The sequence below is a fragment of the Episyrphus balteatus genome, chromosome 1 (genome assembly GCF_945859705.1).
Source record: "Episyrphus balteatus chromosome 1, idEpiBalt1.1, whole genome shotgun sequence".
NCBI lineage: Eukaryota > Metazoa > Arthropoda > Insecta > Diptera > Syrphidae > Episyrphus > Episyrphus balteatus.
In genome coordinates, this window is record NC_079134.1 from 165194552 (window position 1) to 165217414 (window position 22863).

Consider the following 22863-nt stretch of genomic DNA (forward strand, 5'->3'; position numbering starts at 1 on the left):
TCACAAAAAGCTTCGTTGAAATCGAATAAGCAGTTTCGGAGATAATCGGATTTCCAAAAAAAAAAATTTTCATTAGAAGATAGACCTTGTTTTAAAACAAAACAACCTTGAATTTTTTAAACAAAATCGTTGGAGCCGTTTTTGAGATATTTCAATTTTACTTAAATCGGTATATGACAAGTACCGTTATTTTTGGTCCAAAAAAATTAATTCAGACAGACAGACAGACAGACAGACAGACGGACTTCCGGGACCCACTTTTTTGGCATTGTCTACCATCGTAATGTCATGGAAAAATGTTATCTCAACTTTTTTTTTTTGTACGAATGCATAACTTGATATATAGTACCTATATCGTAAGTAAAAAGGTTAATAATCTGTTATAAATTATTCCATCTACAACTAAAATACTTTGTTTATACTTCCGTTACAAATTACCAACAATTTTAACTATCCCTTTAGATAAGCAATCTATTTCCCATCAAAACTATTAAAAGCTAAATTAAATAGGGCTCAAACAAAATAGATACACAAATATAATTATAAATTACAAGTTGAATTAACAACATTATTAAAAAAAAACTCTACACACTATAAATAATTAACAATTTGATGGTAAACGAAAGTTATAATTTTTCAAACAAAAACAAACAATAAAAAAAAAAAACTTCAATCAGATTTTTTTAATTTCTATTTAACCTATAAACCGATCTCACGCATCTTGACTCTGTGCAAAGTGCGAAAAAATTAATTTATTGTGCACAACTGCATAACGTCACACCTGGCTTTATTGATGAAAAGAAAAAATAAGAAAAAAAAAAACCTACGACAAAATGAACGTCGTCGCATCGTCTTCACCATCGTTTTCAGGCTAAACACATCTTGTATATGGCCTCTAACGAAAGCGAAAAGAAGTGTTAATACCCTCGCGTGCCTTGTTTCTTTCCTACAAATCTCTAAATAGGAATATCAAACTTTACTCAGTAAAGAAAATTATCTCAATTCATAAGTAGGTTTACACTGTGCCGCCACACTCAAAGGTCGTCTATCATCGTGTCGTATTCGTATATACGTCGTTGAGCAGCACATTTTTGCATCTGGAGCTAGACTAACCGATATACGAAGAGCTTCTTGCTAAAACTAGACTTGGCTTAGGCTTTATGGCTACTTGCTTATAGATTCATCTTCTCTGAGGTAGGAGAACTACCTCATAACACCACGTTCAAGTGGTCGCAAGATTCAGTCTTCAATCGGACGTCGCTCAATTCGCAACTCGGTTTAGCGGTGAATAAGCCTCCAGAAGCTTCAAAGATACTTTAAGCTGGATTTAACTTTTTGTGCGCAATTAAAGAGGTGTATCGCATAAAAAAAGTGTGCTCGTTTATCGGAAATAATAAAGTGACAGTGTTTTAACAAAATTTTATATTTCTCTAAAGAAGAAGATAAAAAAAGGTAAAAACTCATTTGCGAAACTTACACTTTTAAAAAAAATAAAATTAGTGGATAATAAACTAAGGATTATTAAATCGATGTGAGAAATAGTAGTTATTTGAAAAAATTTGAAAACTTATGAACTTTGGCCTCGAATACAAAACATTATAATGATTTACTCTACTGATCGGATCAGCTTTATGCCTTGACTTTAATTCAAGAACTTATACTGTTGCGTATTATTATTCCATCTTGTTTCCGTTTTATAATATTTAAGTGACCATGAGTTTTCGATAACAATATGATAAGTTGATTTTTTTCGTTATCGGTTAATATGTGGTCCAGAGTATCAAAGATAGATCATAGATATGAATTTTTGATGACGGATTATAATTTTTACCTAATCATTGTTACATTACAAGATATGCAAATTCTATTTCAATCACTTGGCTGATTTTATACAAAATCAGGGCCTTGAATGAAATTAATTTTGCAAGTTTTTTGCAAATGAATATACCTACTATCTATTTAAGTTGCCATTTTGATATGGTCAAATGATTGAAGGTTTTGAATTTTGAACCTTGGGTAGTTATTTTTTTTTTTTTGAAACTTCAATTGAAATTTTAAAGAAAACTTAACTAGGTACTTATTTTGTAATTTCTATATGCGTGAAGAAATTTCTTGAGTTTCCTGACATGATGACTGCTCAACATCTAACTGGTTTTATTTAGATATTTTTTACATCCGTATGTTTTATTTATAAAAAAAAACTTGCCAACATTAAAATAATAATAAATTAAATATGTATTTACATACAAAAAAAAAAAAAAAAAAAACTAATACAAGTTCAGAAGGGTTATTAACTTTTTTTTTTTGGGGGGTTTTTCAATGAAATGAATGCCAAGGTTTTGGCATGGTTGGGATAAAGCATCTCCGATTATGTTAATTAATATTTTATCAGATTGAATTTTGTGTTTGTTGTTAAAGACTTACGAATCTAGGTAGGTAAAGAGAAGAATTGGTATCTTAATAGTGGAATTTTTTGGAATTTTGTTAATTCTTAAATTTGTCGTTATTTGAAGTTTGTCTCCTAGATTTTGCTATTTTTACTTGCGATATAGTACTATATATCAAGTTATGCATTCGTACAAAAAAAAAAGTTGAGATAACATTTTTCCATGACATTACGATGGTAGAGAAGCCAAAAAAGTGGGTCCCGGAAGTCCGTCTTTCTGTCTGTCTGTCTTTCGTATAAGGAGCTACAGCCTGAACGGATGGACAGATTGACTTCAAACTTCGTATGTAGCATTTTTTTGAGGCTCTCCAGAGGAGTTTTTGGAATTAATTTTTTTGGTCCAAAAATAACGGTACCTGTCATACAAAAATTTCGAAAAAGTTTAATTTCACGAAAACGGCTCAAAAGATTTTGTTAAAAAAATTCAAATGTTAGTTTTTAAACGAGGTCTATCTTTTGAAGAAAAAATTTATTTTTTGAAAATCATTATTAACGGTACCTGCCATAGGACCACTTTTTTTCAAATCGGCTTTTCTGCAAAACTGTTAATTGTATTTCAACGAAATTTTTTATACAAAAGCATTTATATACTTTAAATATAAGCCAAAAATAAAATTTTGAAAAAAATAATTTTTGGATTTTTAAAAAAATTTTGAAATTTTTTTTTTGAAAAATCAAATTTTCGAGAACGGGTCATTGAATTTTTTTGAAATTTTGTTTTTAGATGTTGATTAGTGATTTCTACAAAATGGCATACCAATTTTATTTTAAAACTTTTTTTTCAAAAAATTATTTATACAAAATTAGTTTTTTAAAAAAACTGCTCTAACGATTTTGAAAATTTTTTTTCTAAAAATGCACCTTAATATATAAAAAAAACTGCGTACTTGGTTTGGGGGGGGATTTGATTTCAGATATTGTTTTATTTTTTTGAAAAATATATAAAAAATCTTAAAAACTTAAGCAACTTGAACTCTAAGAGCAAATTCGTGCGACCCAGTCGTGCAATTTATTTGATTAGCTATCAATTGGCAGTGTAACATTTAGCAAAAGATACTTTTCTTTTTTTCTTAAAGATCTTTAATATAGTAAAAGGTTTTATAAGTGATAAGAAGATGTCTGTATCTAGGACACTGTTGATTAAATTTGGATTTTAGGGCAGCATAAATGCTTGTATTTATGTAATATTTTGTAGGTAAAGCAGGAAAGTTTTATTTTCTTAATTATAAATTAAACTAAGAAAGTCTTCTTATTCAAGATGTAAACACTTTAAAAAGAATTGAGATTTATGTGTTCTATTCAATTAAATTGGAACAAATATATCGGAAATGCTTTCTTACCACATAAGAATAATAAAACAAAAGTTGACCAAGGAAGTGACATTTCTCATTTTAAAACCCTAACACATTATTAACCCTCTGTAGGCACAAATTGTTTTTGCGAATTTGGTTTATACTTTTTCATGGCGCTAAAACTTTTTTCGGTCTCACTATTTTATGGAGAGCCATATATGAAATTGATGTAGAATTTTCCGAGGAACTCGAATACATGTATTTACAATTCCAAAAAAATCTATTTTCACCCTTATAAAGACACTTTTCTGTAACCACTTTTCATTTTTGTCCTGCCAAATTCGCACCCGTGTGCCGACAGAGGGTTAAAAGTTATTCAAAAATATTTCCATTTCATGAGAAAAATTGAGACCTCTTTTACATGAGAAAACGCACTTTTTGTTTGAAAATTTAAGAGCTAAAAATGAAAGTAAAAGCCAAACCTTTATTCCCGGGAAATGTAATTTTTTTTTATTCAGATTTTGGAATTTCAAAATCTTTTTTTATAAATCAAATTTGAATTTTTAATGAAAAAAAAATATCCTTTAAATTCAGCGGTTATAAGGGGAAATACAATTTTTGATGTAAAGTTGAATATTTTTATTAAAGCTTCACTCATATTTCAAATACACACAATATCTTTTGTCATAACATAATGATTGAAAATTTGTTTTATCATCTATTGATTGAAGTCATTTTGTGGTGAAATGTTGATCTTTAATTCATTTCCAGTTGACATGGAATTGTTTCTATTTTTATTGTGGGAATTTTTGCTCTATCTTTGCAACCACAGGTTTTGGTGAGTTCTTAAAAATTAACAAATCATGAATTGAAAATTCCTTAAAATCAAAAGCGAACGAAGTTGTAGTAATACAATTATTGTCCATTTTCTAAGTATTCACAGCACCAGATAGATCTAAGAACGCCTGGTCCAATAGATCCATCAGTTCATTTTTCAATATAAACAGTTTTGGGTATTTTTAAATACTAGTTGATGTATTCTCAAAAAACAAACATAATTATTTTAAAAGATAGAGCTTATGACTGTGGGTCACTATGGCGTATGCGCAACCTTTCAATAAACACTTAAACTGCTTTAAGATTGGTTATCAAACAAACTAAGATTAATTCCTCTAGATTATTTAATTGGTCATTCAACATAAAGGGTATTTGTTTTTCGTAATGGGATAGGTGTGAAAATAACTGTTAGTATTTAAGTATACTTTGGCAAATTATCTTGCAAAGATTTATTTCTAAAATTTGCGCTCTTTTTGCCATGTTATTTGTTATGTTTAAAAGCAGAATTGTGATTTTGGAAATTTTCATGGGCTCTTGAGAATCCAATACATCTAGAAAAGTGAATGTTTGGTACTAGGCGTCATCAGGCAGAGGCCATATGAGGTAATAACATAAACATTTTGGTTATAGAGCAACGAATTTGTTGTGTTTTAGTTTTTAAGAAAGTTCTATGCCTATGAAAAAAACACCTTATTCATATATAAGCAGCTGAGATCACTGTTTATTCCAGTTATCATTTTACTTTTCGATACCTTGGATATCTTATATATGTACATATTTGGAGAAAAAAAAAATAGGTAAATGAGTAAATTTCCTTTAGAGACATCAGACGTTTGTCTTCCTGTGTGATTGAAATCATAAACTAATTTTTTCTTTTCCATCTGCTCAAAATTAATCAAACTAGTGAGTTCATTTTGAAGTGTAAACTACATAATTTAATGGAGAAATTAAAAATGTTTCCAACTCTTCAATACAGTTTTTTTCCTCTGTAAAATCCTTGATCTTGAATTAAAAATTAATAAATTATTAAAAATAAAACCACTAAATGGAGATTTTTTAAGATAATCTGATACCTTGATTCAACTTTTCGGAATGATACAGCTGACTTTCGAAAATCAAACTTTTTTTTAGTTGCGTAATTAAAAGTTAAACGATTATTTCTCCTTAATTAGCATAATCTTGTGAAGAGGTACACAAAACTTTATGTAGATCGTAAAAAAATATCAAAAATATCAACCGCAAGGTTTTTGTGGTAAATACTTTTGAAACTGAAAAAAAAAAAATCAAAAATATAAAGAAAGCTTTGATTAGAATACAATCAAGCGGTTGGATAAATTAAATTTTTGCAAAATTAATTAATTATTAATATGAGGTTTTGCTGTTTGCCAATGCAATTTTCTCTAATTCTATTTTGTTATGTTTGATCAGTTAAACTAGAATGGATGAAGCAAAAACAAATATATTTTCTCATAAATGTCATTTTATTTCGAAAGTCTTTGATTGCATTCGACATGATTAATGTATTCCTAAATTTAAGACCCTTTAAAGCAATCACTATTCCCAGTTCAACTAAGGTCTCGCGGAGATGATTTAAAAATCTTTTCAAATTAAATATAATTTATTAACAGTTATGTATGTAATCAAGCAACTAATAGCTGCCAATTTATCATACAAATCATGCTGCAAGGTATGACACCTAACGCTTTGTCGCACATACCTAAGCAGATGCATTTATAATTTTGCCACAAATTACTGAGTTAAAAATTAGTTATTTAAATTTCTCAACACGTGTATGTTCATTATGTGCAATATCGATTATTATTTTCAATTATCCAGCCTTTTAACTTAAACTATGTTTTCCCTATGGTTTTTTTGTGTCTCGTTATTCACAATTAAGTGAACAATGTAAATCTATCTTGATTGTTGTTGATGTGTATTATCCAACAAATGGGCTTTTCATTATAAAAATTAAATAGCGAATGTCCCGGAAAATTGCAAAAAAAAAAATAAAAACAAAAACTAAGCAACAACCAAGATACACTATATCATTATGTGCTTGTTACTGGTTGATTGCGTCTTACCTGTGCGCCATCATCAAATTAGTGATATGTACGTGCAGTTAGGATTAAACTAGACAAGCAAAGAGAGTGAGAGAGCTTCTACTTGTTCTGTTTGGTTAAACAGACATTCAGACAGACAGGCAGACTGAGACTATGTTTGTGTTGAATTTTGTGATGCAATTTTTTTGTAGCAATCCGAAGGAAATGAAAAATTATGAGTCGGAAGGTATAATTTTTTTTTCTTTAAGCATTTTTTTTACAAAATTGAAAATCAATTATAAACTAAGCAATAATCTGGGTCAGAATCGTCGAGTCGATTGGACCAATCTTATTGAGCAAGTTCCTCATAAAATATATTGTTGCATTATGACCTCTCTCTCTGATGATTTACATGAATTATTGCAATGCAAAATTGTAAGTGATTTGAAAAATATTGAACTTTGAAGAGTTCAAAGCTTGATCTATTTAGATGACCCTTAGTTTTTATTAATGTGTTTAAAGAAATACATTGTACTTGGTGATACTAAACTGAAAATACTAAGGCCCAATTTATTCACTCTCCATTATTTTTAAAGGCTCCATTAAAAATTATAAAACTGTCAAATCGCATACAAATTTTAAAATTTCCCTTTTTTAATGGCAACTTTAAATTTAATGGAGTGTAAATAAATTGGACCTAAATGATATATAATTTACTTCAACTAAATGATACTAAACTGAAATATTGCGTATAAAAGCTATGATAAGCATTTTTAAAGGGAGTTTTAGGGAATGGATTTTGTTTCATTTTTATTTAATTTAGAAAAAAAATATATTAATAAAATCAAACAAAGGCTTTGAATGCTTCTACACCAATTGGTGGCGCTCTGTTCTTAAGAAATAAGTGATTTAATAGTACACTGATAATTTTACTCTCAATAAATAAATTTTTTCATATTTAGCTATGAGAATTTAATGAAAAGTAAATTCATGTACATTTGAGTTCTGCTAAATAAAAGAGCTGATGTTAAAACTCGTTTTTCAGTTAATTATTTATTCATCTTCTGTTGATTAAACTATGATTATTTTTCATGCATTTTTTATTATAAAACAAATTAGTAAAAACTGAAGAAAAAATTGCATTCGATTACAAAAAGGTCTAAAAGCCTTGATGATGTTTTCAAAATACTTTATTTCCAAAACTTGTACCAAACTTTGTGGAAGGATAAGCTTTATTAAGGTTTGCAATAGCTATGTTCATCATTGTTAATCGCAATGTATTTATTTGAAGTCCTTTATTTTCCGAATTGACTTTCCAATACAGGTGTAAGCCGCTATATAAAAAATTAATTTTAACATATTATACTTTCCATTAAACACTGAATACAATACAATAAAACACTTCTAAGTTTGCTTTAGGGTTAAACACACAGAGCTCAAAAGTCATTGAACTGAAAAGTGTGTGAACATGAACATGTGTAGTGGAGTTGCAATTAAAAATAGGCACTTAACAATAAATAATGGTTCTATGTTATTCCAAACGTCTAATTAAAAAATTTCTCAACATGATTAAGTGTTTTGTAATAGTTTATGAATTAAATTTGTTTTGTTCTACAAATAAGCACACATTGATGAACATAAACTTGGTATTGAGTGATTGAAGATAAGTTTTTGCATATGTTTGGACTATACAAATAATGCACGAGAGAACTATTAAAAGCAAAGCTTGAGGTGTGTACTGTGTACCTCAAACTCTTTTGATGTGTTGCAAGAAGAAGTGTGACTTTGTTTATTATATTAGGATGGAAAAGATGTTCAGAAATTTAAAATACACAAAAAAGTTCTATTTTTTTGTGTAATGTTTATAGAGTAAATAAAGGTATACTTAGCAAATATTTAAGTGCATTTTGCAAGCATTCTAAGCTACAACCTTGTTGAATGAATGTGATTCATTAAGTGCATAAAGTTTTCCACTGATCAAAACAAGCAGAGTATATAGTATATTATATACCTATATATCAAGAAACATAAAATTTTAGTAAACTTTACGTATGAAATTATACAGTACGTAACGTAAGCAAATTCGGTAAATGTTATTCGGTAAATTAACGTAATAATTTATTATTTTTTTTTAATGGACAATTTTTTTTCGTGTATGATATTTCTTATTTATGAATATTGAGTTCTTTTTATCGCAATTACTTAGGTAATAAAAATTTTCATGTTTATTAAATTAAATGACATTTCCTAAAAATGAAGTCAAATTCAGCGAATATCATCGGAATCTCTTTCCGTATTGGATTAAAGTGTTGGTACTTAAAAAAAAGTTAAATTCTTACTCATTCAAAATTATAGTTTTCTTGATGTCTTGGATTTAAAAAAAAATCAAAATATTTTTCTAGTAAAATAAGTTTATTTTTTGGAAGAGTTTTTTTATGTGTTAATTAATATTTCCTATTTACTAGCATACCAAATATTTAAAAAAAAATGTTTTAAACTTAAAAAAAAAGCAATCTGTTTTTAAACAGCTCTAACGATTTGAAAATTAATTTTAAAACTGTTTGTTATACAAGTAATTTTATGGCAACTTCATTTGGATGGCAAAACCACTCAAAGAAATTTTTGTAAAAACTAATTTTATATCTAGTTTTTAGAAAATTTCTTGTTTAATTAAGTTAAAAAAATTTCTTTTGTGAATTTTTAAAAAGATTTATTTTTTTTTTTATTTACTCAAACCATAGGAAGAAGTACTAAAAAAAAAAATCGATTTTAAGTGTTGGTTAGTTTTTTTTTAATCGCATATCAACATTTATTTTTTTGAAAATTCTAAAAAATTTTATATACACTGAGGGAAAAGCCACCATAAAAGAACTGAAATCAATGAAAACCACATTGATTTAACCAATATTCGGAATGATTTTGCGTTGAAGATGAACATTTTAAAATCAACGTGGAAAAAAGGTTAATTTTTGATGGTTTCGTATCTTAAAGTCACATAAATCAAAGTAGTTCATCTTTGAAACAACGACGTTTCAACTTCAATTTATTTTTTCCCTCAGTGTAGAATGTACCTTGAACCTACATATATATAAATTTTCAATTTTTGTTCTCAATTCCTCTTCTCATAAAAAAAATCAAATGTCAAACTTCGTTTTGTGATCAAAACATTTACGGGTTCTTTTATCTTATGTTTTATGCTTTTTGACTAAAAAATCATATTTTTAAATTCTTGATTTCCTTGAAAAATCAAATGTAATAATTTTATGTATAATAGTAACTATTCATCGAGAAATTTTTTTGTTGACCCGCTTTCAAGACAATCAAAACTAGTGTTGACAAAATTATGAATAAACTTAAAACTATTCCTATGACAAATAATATGGTTGATTTAAAAAAATGCTTTCAGTTTCTGTTCTGACAGTTACTTACTACTTATTTCAAAAATATTAAATATACTTAGCTTAGAATATGTATTTCTAATAAAAAGAATATATGTTTTCTAAATTTCATGTTGTAAAACATGACCTTCACCCTCGCTTCACTTTTTCAACCTGCTAAATATTTATTCAAATAATTCTAAGCTTGAAAATAAGCTTTAAATTGTAACAATCTGAAGTTTTGATTAATTACATATATCCGACAAAATTGAGATTTCTTTTATTATTTCATAATACTTATTGTATCAATTCAATCGAAGCTCTTGCTCATCTGCATTTTTAATAATCGAATTTTTCCTAAATATCTTACAATTCAAAAATATATTATTTTAATTTTATTCCACACCTTATTATAAGAAGCCAATAACCTACAGGTAGGTATATAATTTATTAATAAACATTTTTCCACTAACCATAAGTTGAGAGTTGCTATAGAATTACATAACTTCCACTCAAAAATACCTTGAAGCGATATAATAACCAAACGAGACTATTTTTCAATTTCACATACACACGAGTATCTATCTCTACCTTGTTTAACAAGTTGTATCAAAAAGTTTGTAATAAAAAAAAAATAATTTTTTTTGTTCCACCTCCTTGTCTGTTGTTGATAAAAAAATTAACTGAGATACAAATCAGCGGAACAAAGTCTATACAATAATCGTGCCAACCTTTTTATAAATAGTTTGTTTTGTTTTGGAAAATCTTTGTTTTTTTTTTTTTTTTTTTTAATTTTCAAAGATTAAGTTAAGGTTATTAAAATCAACTTTTGTTTGTTTATTTATATAAAGATTAATAAACTTACGTCATTTGTTTATATTTTTATTTACATTTAGAACTGCAATCATGGCACAATTGACCCCAGTACAAGAGTACTATAAAGGAAAGACTGTCTTCATTACTGGAGCGTCTGGATTTATGGGCAAAGTTCTATTGGAGAAGCTTTTGTATTCATGCTCGGAACTGAAAGAGGTCATTATTATGATGCGCCCTAAAAGGGGTAAGGTCCCTGAGTCAAGACTTGATGAGATGTTCAAAATTCCAGTAAGTTAAAAAAGCTTTTATTAAAAATACAAAAAATGTTAAATTTGGTGTTTATGAACAGATCTTCCAAAGGATCAAGGAGGAAAAACCTGAGGTCTTAAAGAAGGTGACATTAGTTCAAGGAGATGTTACTTTTGACAGTAAGTATAGACTTGAACGGCTTTGACTGGCTACAATTTACTAAAACAGACTTTATTTAACAGCTCTTGGCCTCAATGGAGACAATTTGAAATTGATTACCAACAACACCAACATAGTTTTTCACATGGCTGCCACTTTGAAGCTTGAGGGAAACCTTAAGGATGCCATCGACATGAATACCACTGGAACCAAACGTGTTCTAGACATTGCCAAAAACATGCCCAACTTGGAGGCTTTGATTCACGTCTCAACGGCCTTCTGTAACTGCGATCAAGAGGTCATGTACGAAAAGGTCTACGAGTTTCCCCATAAACCAGAAGATCTAATCCGTTTGGCCGAATGGATGGATGTAAAAATGTTGGACAACATTACACCCGAACTATTGAAACCCCATCCAAATACCTACACCTACTCAAAGAGATTGGCAGAAATTTTGGTTCGTGATCATTATCCAACTTTGCCAGTGATTATAGCTAGACCCAGTATTGGTAAGTCGAAAAAAGCCTGTTTATATCCTATATGCAAAAAAAAGGCTGCAAAGCTATACAAAACTTGCTTAAAAATTTGTGTCAGAAGATCATGCATTTGTGGTGGACATACAAAAAAAAAAAGTTGTAATAGTTGGTAATAATTTGCTTTCGATCAAAGCGAGTTTGTATGTTGGTTTGGTTTTCGTGCAGAAATGAAAAATACGAACGCATTCATTCATCCATTGATAAAGAGATTGGTATTTTTTCGTTACGTTACGTAATACGCTTGATGTTGGCGTTGCTATTTTTACTAAATAAAAAATACAAATGCAACATCGCAAGTGGTAAGATTGGATCAAGTTTCAAAATTGTCTCTCAGGTGGATATAATTTTTCTTTGACTTTTTCTTTTTTTGTTTGTATTATTTTCTTCAGAGTTAGTAAAAAAACTGGATTTTCTCCTTTTTTTCTACCCAAAACAAGGAAAAAATGTATCTATGCAATATTTCGTGTAGTCTTTTTTCCTTTGTAAATACCCACAACTTTTTTTTTATTTTTCTTCATTAGCCTTCCTGTTTGAGCGGGTTGTGTGTATGTGGAATTGTTGAAAGCTGGAAAGTGGAGACATACTTGATTTGATTTCGAATGTGTGTAATTCAACTCATTATGGAATGTAAAAAAATAAGTAGGCATTAGTGTTAATTATTGTGCAATTGAATAATGAGTAAAATTTTTCAATCACATTCGCAATCCTGGAATAATGTGGTGCAAGTTGGTTGGTTTTTGAAATAACCAAACACAATGTATGTAATAATTACCTACTCTTATTGTGGAAAGTTGTCATGTTATTGCTTAATAAAGTGATATGGAGTTATTGGCTATTCATTAGAAATTAATTATTGTGTAATTGCGACATATTATATCATTTTTTTTTTAATGGTGTTTAGTAGTTTATATGAGTTGCAATTAAACACTTTGTCATAATTAGAAATTTCTTATCAATTTTGTGGAACAATTTGGAACAAGGGGTTATTTGTCTCCTTGTTTTTAAATTGTATGCTTTTTTAAATTGAAGTAAGACAGGATAAATATAGGATAAATCCCTAAACTGAATAATTTCTAACCTGATTATGTCAGAGATAGACCTTGGTTTGATTCATTGTTTTGTTGCAAACAACAGAACCAGTTTATACAGCCTTGTTCTTTGAAATATAATTTTCATTTTCAAAAATTTAAGAAGGCAATGAGATTTTTCTATTCTTTATTTTTTCTAGCTTCTTATTTGGAGTAGTTTCGCTGAACGTAGTAGTTTTGGCTGAACGAAATCCGAGCTCTCAAGTGTTTTGAAAGTGCATTGGAAAATTGAATTGTTTATGTAATTAAAAGCCATGTTTTTGTATTACTCAGTATTTTACTGAGTAAGCATTTTATAAAAAAGCAATAAATAAGATATCGAAAATATTTGAACATTTCTAAAAAGAACAAAAACTGATCTTTTAGAAACCGTTTACCTACAATTTTTGTTTAGGTAAACAATTTTCCTAGCATAAAAAAAGCTCAAAAATTGGTAATATTAGGGAACCCGGCCGAACAGCTTAGATTTTGATGATCTTTTTTTTTCAAACGTCGGTAATTAAAAATACTTTAAAGTCTATAGATTAAAAAAATTGAAGATTTTTGTGAACAAACAAAATTTTTTTTCAAAAATTTTTCTTAAATTTCATAAATTAATTGATACCGATAGATTGTCTATAAAATTCAAGGAAAACAAATATATGGGAGTGAGGGACAATCTTCCATCGTTCAAGCTCATTCAAGCGATAGATGCAATTTTCTTATTAATTGACTTCAAACACAAAAATATTTGAACACAACGGCAACACCACCAATATTTAAATATACATTTTTAAAAAGCTAGAAGCTTAGTCGCATTTGTAAAATTAAAATTAAGTAAATTGAATGAAGGACTTTTGAAAGAATGTTAATTATTGAACTCAGATTTTGAAAAAAAAAAAAATTATTGACAAAATTTTAAAATGTCGTTTTTAAAACTTTTTCGTAATATAAAATGCATTTATTTTTCAAATTTTTTAGGCCACATTTATAACTATTTGAAATAATAAAAGGAAATGTCAATATGTATTACAGTTTATGAAAAAAATTAAAAAGCATTTCATTTTCGAAGAACTATTTTTAATAGAAGTTTTGAAAAAAAAATTAACTTATTTTTTTTTTTTAAAGTTCAACTTTTAAATATAAAGTTATCTTTAATTTATTCAATAGCCCTTATTGTTGAAAGTTAAATAGCAAAAATCTTTGAAAAAAATCAATTATTATTTCAAAAACCTTTTCTGCTTTTGAATTCAACTGATAATATTTATGGCCAAAAATTTTTTAAAAATAAATTCATATTTTATTAGAAAAGTTTGGAAAAAAGTAATTTTAAATTTTTTTTAATAATATTATTTTTTAATTCTGAGTTTGAGGACCATTTTTTCAAAATAATTAAATTTAATAATTTAATTAAATTAAGTGGATTTAAATTTAAGAGATAAGAATGAACTTCTGGCTTTTTAAAAATGTATTTTAAGATATTGTTGGTGTTGCCGTTGTTTTCAAAATATTTTTTTTTGTGTATGAAGTCAGTTTGTGACAAAATTGCAATTATCGCTTAAACAATGGAAGATTGTCCTTTACTCCCTTATATTTGTTTCCTTAAATTACCTAGAGAATCTTTAGCTTTCATTTGTTTTATGAAATTTAAGCAAAAAAAAAAAAATGGTTTTGTTCAAAAAAATTTAATTTTAATTTTTAAAAACAGTACGGCAACATCGGAAATTTTTAATCTATAGACTTTATAGTATTTTTAATTACCTACGTTTGAAAAAAAAATCGTCCAAATCAGATAGGTTCGGCCGGGTTCCCTAATAATTTGCTTTAGTTACTCTACTAGTCCGAAGTCGTAAAAAACGTTTTTTTTTTTTATATTTTTTAACGGTAATATTTCAAAAACTTTAGCTGATTAATTTTTCCTGACTTCGGATTCAAGTTCAAAACAAGAAAAGTATATTTTTTTCGACAGCAAAACTCTTGTAAACAAGTGTAATCTCTCTAAGAACAAATTTAATATACATATATGATTTAATTGTTCCCGTCGGAGATCTGTCCTCCAGCTCCCTAAGTGCTGATTTTTTTTTTACAAAGTTACCCAACTCTTAGGGAGTTTGATGACATCTTGCTCTATTCTTTATATACGGACAGAAACCTTAGGTATTTCTATCGTCTATAGACTGAGTCAAAGCCCAAGACAGTGAACCGATTATCGTGATGTTTAGTTAAGGTGGTTTTTCTTCTGTAACTTTTTAAGATTGGTGTTTTTTTTTTTTTCAATTTTCCTTTTTGAACTGAATCTTCTCACAAAAATGATTTAAGTTAAAAAATAAATTTAGTAATGTTAAAAGTTATTGCAAATAAAGCGAAGTTTCTTGATCTTCTCTAAACGAAAATGCGATTTGATTTATTCTTTTAAAAATTGCCATACTCTTTTCAATAATTCCACTATACAGGTTTTTTACATTAAATTTATCATTTTGAAATTTTTTTGGAAACTTTAATGTAAGAAATTAATGTACGCTTTACCTTTAAATTTTTTCTGGCCCTTTTAAATATGTACACATTTAATGCAACATCAAATTGAAAATAAAGTACAATTATCATTATTATTCTACTGCAACAACAATGTCCAAAAATCCACAAATACATGCCAAAACTCCATAAACCTTGACACAAATTTCTAAGCAAATTCTAAAAATCATTTTGTTTGTAGAAATCATTAAAAAAAACATTCGATTTATTTTTTTTTTTTACAAAAAATTACTAATTGGCCAAAAAAGCTTAATGCAAAAAAAAAACTTTAATCACAATAAAAAATATTGTATAAAATTGTAATTCGCTTTTCGCACACATACGCTATATTAATTTATAAACTATTATTAATATATTCAGCATGTTTATTGTTTATAAAAAAAAGACTTATTCTTCTACGAGTTTCTTTGATCTCTTAAAAACCCTAATTAACTTTTAAGTTAAGAAAAAAAAAAAAAAAAAACAAAGTGAGAAAAATAAACAACATAACAATGCACAACATAAATGGTAAGTTTACACAGTGAACAAAGAAAATAAAAAAAAAAAAAATAAAACAATATTTGACACTTCAAAGTTTTTGTATTTTTAAATCTATATACAATACATAAAAATAGGCTAATGTGCTTGCTAAAACAAAAATAAACAAAAAAAAAAAAATATCAGAAAAGTATCTTATAAATATAATTTATGTATCTTTACTCTTATGTACCTATCCTCGCATGAAAAGTAGTGCTAGTAGTGAAAAAAGTGACACAACTCAAAGAAAGAAAAAAAAGAAAAATAATAAACACACATTAAACACTTATAAGTGCTTGAAAAAGTTTCGCATGAAATACTTTATACGTGAGTGTAACCAAAAAAAAAAAAAAAACAGAAAAAAATAAAAACACTTGATGGCAACCCCCACCCGATATGCACGAAAATTACATTAAAGCATGTTTGTAAAAAAAAGTAAAAATAAACTAGTGAGGATGTAAACAATAAAATTAACTCCTCCGACACGCCTACACTCCAAGTTGTATTTACCAAGAGTCTAAGAATGAGGCTCTGGCGAGATACTCTTGGCCAACGAACTTATTGGTTTGTGATGCACGTGGTATTACTACACACTATAGGTACACCCTGTATAAATATAGTCTCAAATGGTTAATCGCATTTTGTGCGTCACAGTGTCTCCATCGGCCTATGAGCCCCTCCCCGGATGGGTGGACAACCTAAACGGCCCTACCGGACTCATGGTTGGTGCCGGAAAAGGTGTCATCCGATCGATGCTAATAGATGGCCGTTTCAAGTCGGAAGTCATCCCGGTGGATTACGCCATCAATGGATTAATAACAATTGCATATGAATTTAGTGTTGCCGAAACAAAGTAATTAAAAGTGTTGGTCTTGAGGGCTTCAAAGTTAAAGTTAAATCTTTTTGTAGGCCACCAACTATACCAGTGTACAATATAACTTGTGCCGAACATAGAAAAGTTTGCTGGGGCGAGGTTATTGAGTTAAGCAAAAAGATTGGCTATCAATATCCGGTTGAAGCAGGACTTTGGTATCCAGATGGTTGCGTCACAACAAACAAGTATTTGCACAATATTAATGTTCTGCTATTTCATTGGTTACCAGCGTATTTAATTGATTTTTTAATGTTGCTATTGGGACAGAAGAGATTGTAAGTAATAGTTGGTCGAATAGAGAGTCGATGGAGCTATTATTTTATTATTGTACACGAAGTTAGTTGTCATTTTTTGGGGATTTCAAAACGTTTTATTTAGAGTCTTGCATAACTTATCTGCAAGACTATATAACCATTGCGAAACTATTTGGCCATTTGTTCAAAATTAAGACTTTTTGCAAATGCAATAAGTTTAACTGACTAACTTCGTGTGTGTGAAGAGGTTATTGGCATTTGAATATAACAAATCTTGATTTGCAGCATGATACGAATACAAAATCGAATATCTGTTGGACTTGAAGTGCTACAGTTTTTTACTCTTAGAGAATGGAATTTTAAATCATCACAGTATGAGAACGTTTGGATGAAACTTTCAGCAGATGACAAGTTGATGTAAGACAACATTTATGAAAATTCTGTCTTCGATTTTATTTGAAATTGGCAACTTATTTCTCTTCTTGAAAACCAAATTGAAAAAGACAGAATTTTGTATTATTTTACAATAAATAGAAATCAAATGAAAATTGAATGTAATTTATAGATTCAATCAGGATATGAACGCAGTCGAGGATGCTGAAGAATATATGATATCATGCATAAAAGGTGGCCGACAATATTTGTTAAAAGAATCACTTGATTCATTACCAAGGGCAAGAAGGCAATTGAAAATGTAAAACAATGTGTTAATTGACTTGGATTAATAATTTAAAATAATTGTTTTTTTTTAACTTTCAGGATGTACATTTTAGATCGAACTTGCAAGGTTTTCATAACTGGATTTATTCTTTATTATTTAGCTCAACTATTAGGTTTTTGTTAGGGATACTATAATAGGGATTTAAATTAAAGAGTATAAAGGTTATTTAAAAGGTTTCTTATAAAATAGTAAATTAATGTACTTATTATATTTGGAGAATAAATTAAATAAAATATTTTTTTATTTTTATAAAAAAAATTCAAAAAACAAAAACATTTGCCATCAATGAAGGTTAAGAAAGAGAAATTCAAACGCAAAATATAAGCCAAAAGAAGCTAAATAATAAAATTAAAAAAAAAAAAAAAAAAACAAATTCAAATTGTTAGAAAATCGAAATCTTTGGCAGCATTTTAATAAACAACGAAATCTATGAAAGTGAACAGAGCAAGAAACAAATTAGAACAAAATTGATTAATTTTGAAGAACTTTCGATATTTAGTGATTTAAGTTTATTCTCAGGAACTACATTTTTCTGGACTCACTTGCATTTTATCTAACAGAAAGCTTAAAATATTTAAGATTGAGTTAGCAAAAAAACATAAACATTAAAAACTTATAAACAATTTCTACCGCTGATTCCTCAATAATGACTCCTATGATTTTTGGAAATTTAAATTGAGGACAAAATTCATATTTCAGCAGGGTGCTAAACACGATTCTGAACTTGTCCAACAAAAACTTAAATTTATCCATTAAACCATGTGAAATTATCGCAAAAGTAAGAAAAAATGAATCACAATTTTTCTACCACACACATATTTACCGAATGATTTTGTACTGATTTTATTGATCTTCAACAGACGCTGCGGTGTCCGAGTGGTTAAGGAGATGGACTTGAAATCCATTGGGTTCTACCCGCATAGGTTCGAATCCTGTCCGCAACGATATTCTTTTTTGTTCAAGTCATTATTTATTTAATTTTTTTAAGTTATACTTACTTTTTTTGTTGCGTTATATGAACATAAGTAAAGTTTACATTTGAGCGGTCATTTTGAAACTGCTTCAATTTTCATTGGACATATTGACCTTTCGTTTTTTATTTACCTCCCAACATTAAATAAATTCTGTTAACCCATTCGGTAAATTTGTAAACTTTGTTACTTTTTTTTCTCGCAGAGCGTTAAAACACTGTTTCGACTTTGGCAAATGAGATAATTATCCATACTTATTTCAAATTTGAAATGCGATGATTTCCACATCATTTGCACAAAATGAGCTTGGATATGAAGTAAATATTAACGAACGCACTTTATTGTCAACATGTCACATAACCTCAATGACTTCATTCTTTCAAATGAGTTCAAAATTATCTCATTTTAAATTTAAAATATTTCTTTTATTTATCAAGAGAACATAGAATGTTAAGAGTATTTTTTGAAAGCGAAGCAAAAATGCGGAACTAAAAAACATCTGTGAAAAAAGGTTACCTCTGTAGTATTCCGTAATAATGAAATTGATTTTCAATGATAAATTAATAAGCAATCAAAAGAGTCTATAAGAACTGATAAACTTTTGGCAAATTTTTAATTTATTAAACAAGAGAGATGGGCAATTAGTTACAAATAAAGGAAGGAAAAAAATTTGTTTGCACATTGATGGCTTAAGCGGGAGAATGTACCCAAAATTTGTTTTGTGTTGAAAAATGTTATTCATGAAAAATTATGGAAAAAAAAACTCATTAAGCCTTTTTTAAATATTCTTTAAGAAACAATATAGTCATTTTTATTGAATTGTGGGAAAGAAACAATAAGAACCAATATTTTCACTGGAGTATTTTCCATGAAAACAACAATGGTATAATCCAAAACTGATAATTTTAATGATAAGTTACAACGAGAATAGTTTAACACTGTATTGTAAAAGGAATGAGAATAGAATCTTCAATTCACGTTTTCTACATAAAATCTTTTCTATCATCACCATTGCAAAAATTGCTTTCAAGAACACATTTTTATCTAGTGAGTGTAGTGTTTTGAGATATAATAAAATTGCACGTCAACAACTGCCTTAAAAAAAGTGTCAAGAATTTAAGTTAAATAGTGATTAAAGAAGGACGAGAATTCACTATTTACAAAAAGGAAAAACGTTCTTTAAAAAGAAAAATCCTTATCGTAAACGAAACAATAAAAAAAAGCTACAAAACAGCCTTCGTTAAAACATTACAAAACAAACATAAAAACTCATTTTAACAAAATAACACATGCTTTTACATATTTACACTAACACTCATACAAATACATTACAAAAACATATAAACATCATAAACATAAACACAAACTCATAAAGGCTTCCGTGGTCGTGGTGAATAAATTTATTTTTGTTAACAGTGATTAAAATATGACATATTCGTTGCAAAAAAAAAAACAGTCTCGCCAGCGGTTAATGAGCCAGTTCACGGATGGGTAGACAATTTAAATGGACCAACAGGATTAATGGTTGGAGCTGGAAAAGGAGTCATTCGTTCGATTTTAGTTGACAAAACAAACTTGTCAGAAGTTATTCCTGTGGATTATGCCATCAATGGTTTGGTTGTTATTCCTTATTTCTTCAATAAGGATAAGAAGTAAGTACATTATTAAGTTTGAGTTTTCAAAGAGCTTGTTTTAATTTCAATTTTTCGAAAAAAGGCCCGACTCAATTCCAATTTACAACATGACAAACGCCGATCACCGCAAGGTACCATGGGGCCATGTTATTGAGACTAGTCAAAATATTGGTTATCAATATCCTCTTAACATGGGCCTTTGGTATCCTGATCCTTGCATCACAACAAATCAATTATACCACAAAATCAATACTATACTCTTCCATTGGCTGCCAGCGATATTTATTGACTTTTTGTTGTTGATATTCGGACAAAAGAGATTGTAAGTAATTTTTTCGGAGTATAGAATTAAAATTTTAACATTTTTTAATATTGTTTTTAGCATGATAAGAGTACACAAAAAAATTGCTACTGGTTTGGAAGTTCTACAATTCTTTACATTGAAAAAATGGACATTTAAGTCTGAAAATTATGCAGCGCTGTGGAAAGATTTAGGGAAAAAAGACAAAGAAATGTAAGTTTTCATTAGGATTTAATAAATTCACGTCAATAACTTGGCATTTTTGATTTCAGATTTAATATGGATATGGATTCTGAAGTCAGTGAAGAGGAATACATGATTCGATGTGCTATGGGAGGTCGTCAATTTTTGCTCAAAGAGAAAAATGAAGATCTGCCTAAAGCTAGGTTGCACCTTAAGATGTAAGTTTAAAAGGTTAAATATTTTTTAATGATTTAACTGATGATTTTTTCTTTTGTTTTAGAGCGTATGTTGTGGATCGTCTTTGCAAGACTCTAATCGTTGGTGGACTTATCTATTGGTTGCTTAGTGCAACAGGAATTTGGGGAGTTATATTTGGGTAGATTGTGTTAGCAAATGTAATGTTTATTTTTTAAGTAAAGGCTATAATGTTAGTGTTCTTTTTATACATTTTTACATTTTTTTAATATAAAATAGAAAAAGAGTGTTTTTCTTTTATTTAATAACATTTAATTTCATCGAAAAAAATTTGGGTACCTATTGAATTCTGGTTAAGTTTAAAATTATCAAATTATCTTTTAAATCTGGAAGAATTTTTTTTATTTAAAAGGTTCTTCATGTTAAATTGAAAAAGAATTTTTAGCTAGTTTATTCCAGGAAAGTTTTTGTGGAGTCTTATAGGATTTTTGCTAAGGATTTGACAAAAATACAGTATGATTATGACCGATGAAAATTTTCACATATTTGTGACGCTCAAAACTAATTTTATTTAAATTTTTCTGTGCAGTTATTAATTATTACGGCTTTCTACTACAACGCTATGAGTGTCACGTCCTTTCTAAGTACCTGAGAAAAATTAAAGAATAAACAAGCTTGGTAATTTTCCGGGAATGAATTCCACAAATAACGCACTTTGGGGATTCTTAGCGAAAGCTGCAGAAAACCTCATACCAACTGTTGGAAAAGCTTAGTGGTGAGTGGCTGAATCATTACAAGCATGGGACAACAACTCATTCAGGTAAAAACAGAGTTCCCTGAAGAATAAAGGCATTTTGCAACAAAACGAAAATACACGAAATATTGAAAAAATCATCATCATTTTTTTTGACTTTGCCTCTTTAAAAAAAAAAATTTGTAGTGGCATAATGTTTTATACAACCGTAATAATACTGTACTGTACAGAAAAAACCAAATAAAATTAGTTTTTAGCGTTCTTGTTAAAGAATTAGTGACAGTAGAAAATTTTCATCGGTCATAATCATGTGGCCACCTACTGTAATAGCTCAAAAAATATAAAATGCGCCAGTTTAAAGAAAAACAAATTTAGTATAAGGGTAATTCCATGAAAAAGTGGACACGAATTTTGAACAAATTATGCAGTCTTTTTTACTTTTTTTATTAGCAAATTACTATTTACAAACGGCAACTCTTTATGCAAGTTGCAAAAAAAGATTCTTTGTTGTATTCCCTTATGGATAGACATAAAATTCAGGGAGTTTAATAATCTTAAAGCATTTTTATAGCATAAGCTTGCCAAACAACAGAAGAATTTCACATGAAAATGACGGAAAAACAAGCAAACTGAAAATATGATGAGTCTAATAGTGACGATGACAATATCCCCCCGTGAGTGCTTAAATAAGTTAACATTTAAGCAAGCTTCGTTACACACTATTCGATTAAAAAAAAACTTGAGTGAAAATGCATCTTTTCTTTAATTTTGGAACCACAAATCGCAGGTAACATGAGTTACCAAAATAATGTAACGTGAGTTACCAAATATTTTAAAATTTTTCCTCGAAATATTGAAAAAATGTTTGGTTTTGTCACTCATATTAAAAGCTTGTAATTTTGTTTGTATGCAATCTCCATTGAAAACAAATTAAGATTCTTAATTTCACATAAAATCTTCATACTGTCGGACTCTTAAAATTCGTGTCCGATTTTTGTAACGTGAGTTACCATCAAACTTTTATTTTTCCCAAGCAAATGTTAAAAATAAAGACAATTTTTTTAGTTAATTATGAAAGTAATAGTTACACAGAGAAAAATATGACCCGCT

The 22863-nt window shown here is 28.4% G+C and overlaps 1 protein-coding gene and 1 non-coding gene across 3 annotated transcripts in view; both read left to right on the top strand.

Annotated features, from left to right (window-relative positions):
- Positions 1-1167: 1167 nt before the first annotated feature.
- The window catches only part of LOC129905927 (putative fatty acyl-CoA reductase CG5065), a 32148-nt gene continuing 10452 nt past the window's right edge, over positions 1168-22863 (top strand). The window contains exons 1-10 of one of the 2 annotated variants that reach the window (XM_055981555.1): positions 1168-1452; positions 10888-11095; positions 11157-11235; positions 11299-11724; positions 16521-16604; positions 20227-20338; positions 20403-20642; positions 20703-20834; positions 20894-21022; positions 21085-21245. In XM_055981555.1, coding sequence (XP_055837530.1) covers positions 10898-11095; positions 11157-11235; positions 11299-11724; positions 16521-16604; positions 20227-20338; positions 20403-20642; positions 20703-20834; positions 20894-21022; positions 21085-21184 — 1500 coding nt within the window. In that variant the 5' untranslated portion in view covers positions 1168-1452; positions 10888-10897 and the 3' untranslated portion in view covers positions 21185-21245. Of the gene's footprint in view, positions 1453-10887; positions 11096-11156; positions 11236-11298; positions 11725-16520; positions 16605-20226; positions 20339-20402; positions 20643-20702; positions 20835-20893; positions 21023-21084; positions 21246-22863 lie in introns of those variants that run through there. The other variant, XM_055981554.1, reaches the window with a different exon arrangement.
- Trnas-uga (transfer RNA serine (anticodon UGA)) lies at positions 18578-18659 on the top strand. The gene has a single exon. It is a non-coding gene; the product is annotated as a tRNA-Ser (tRNA).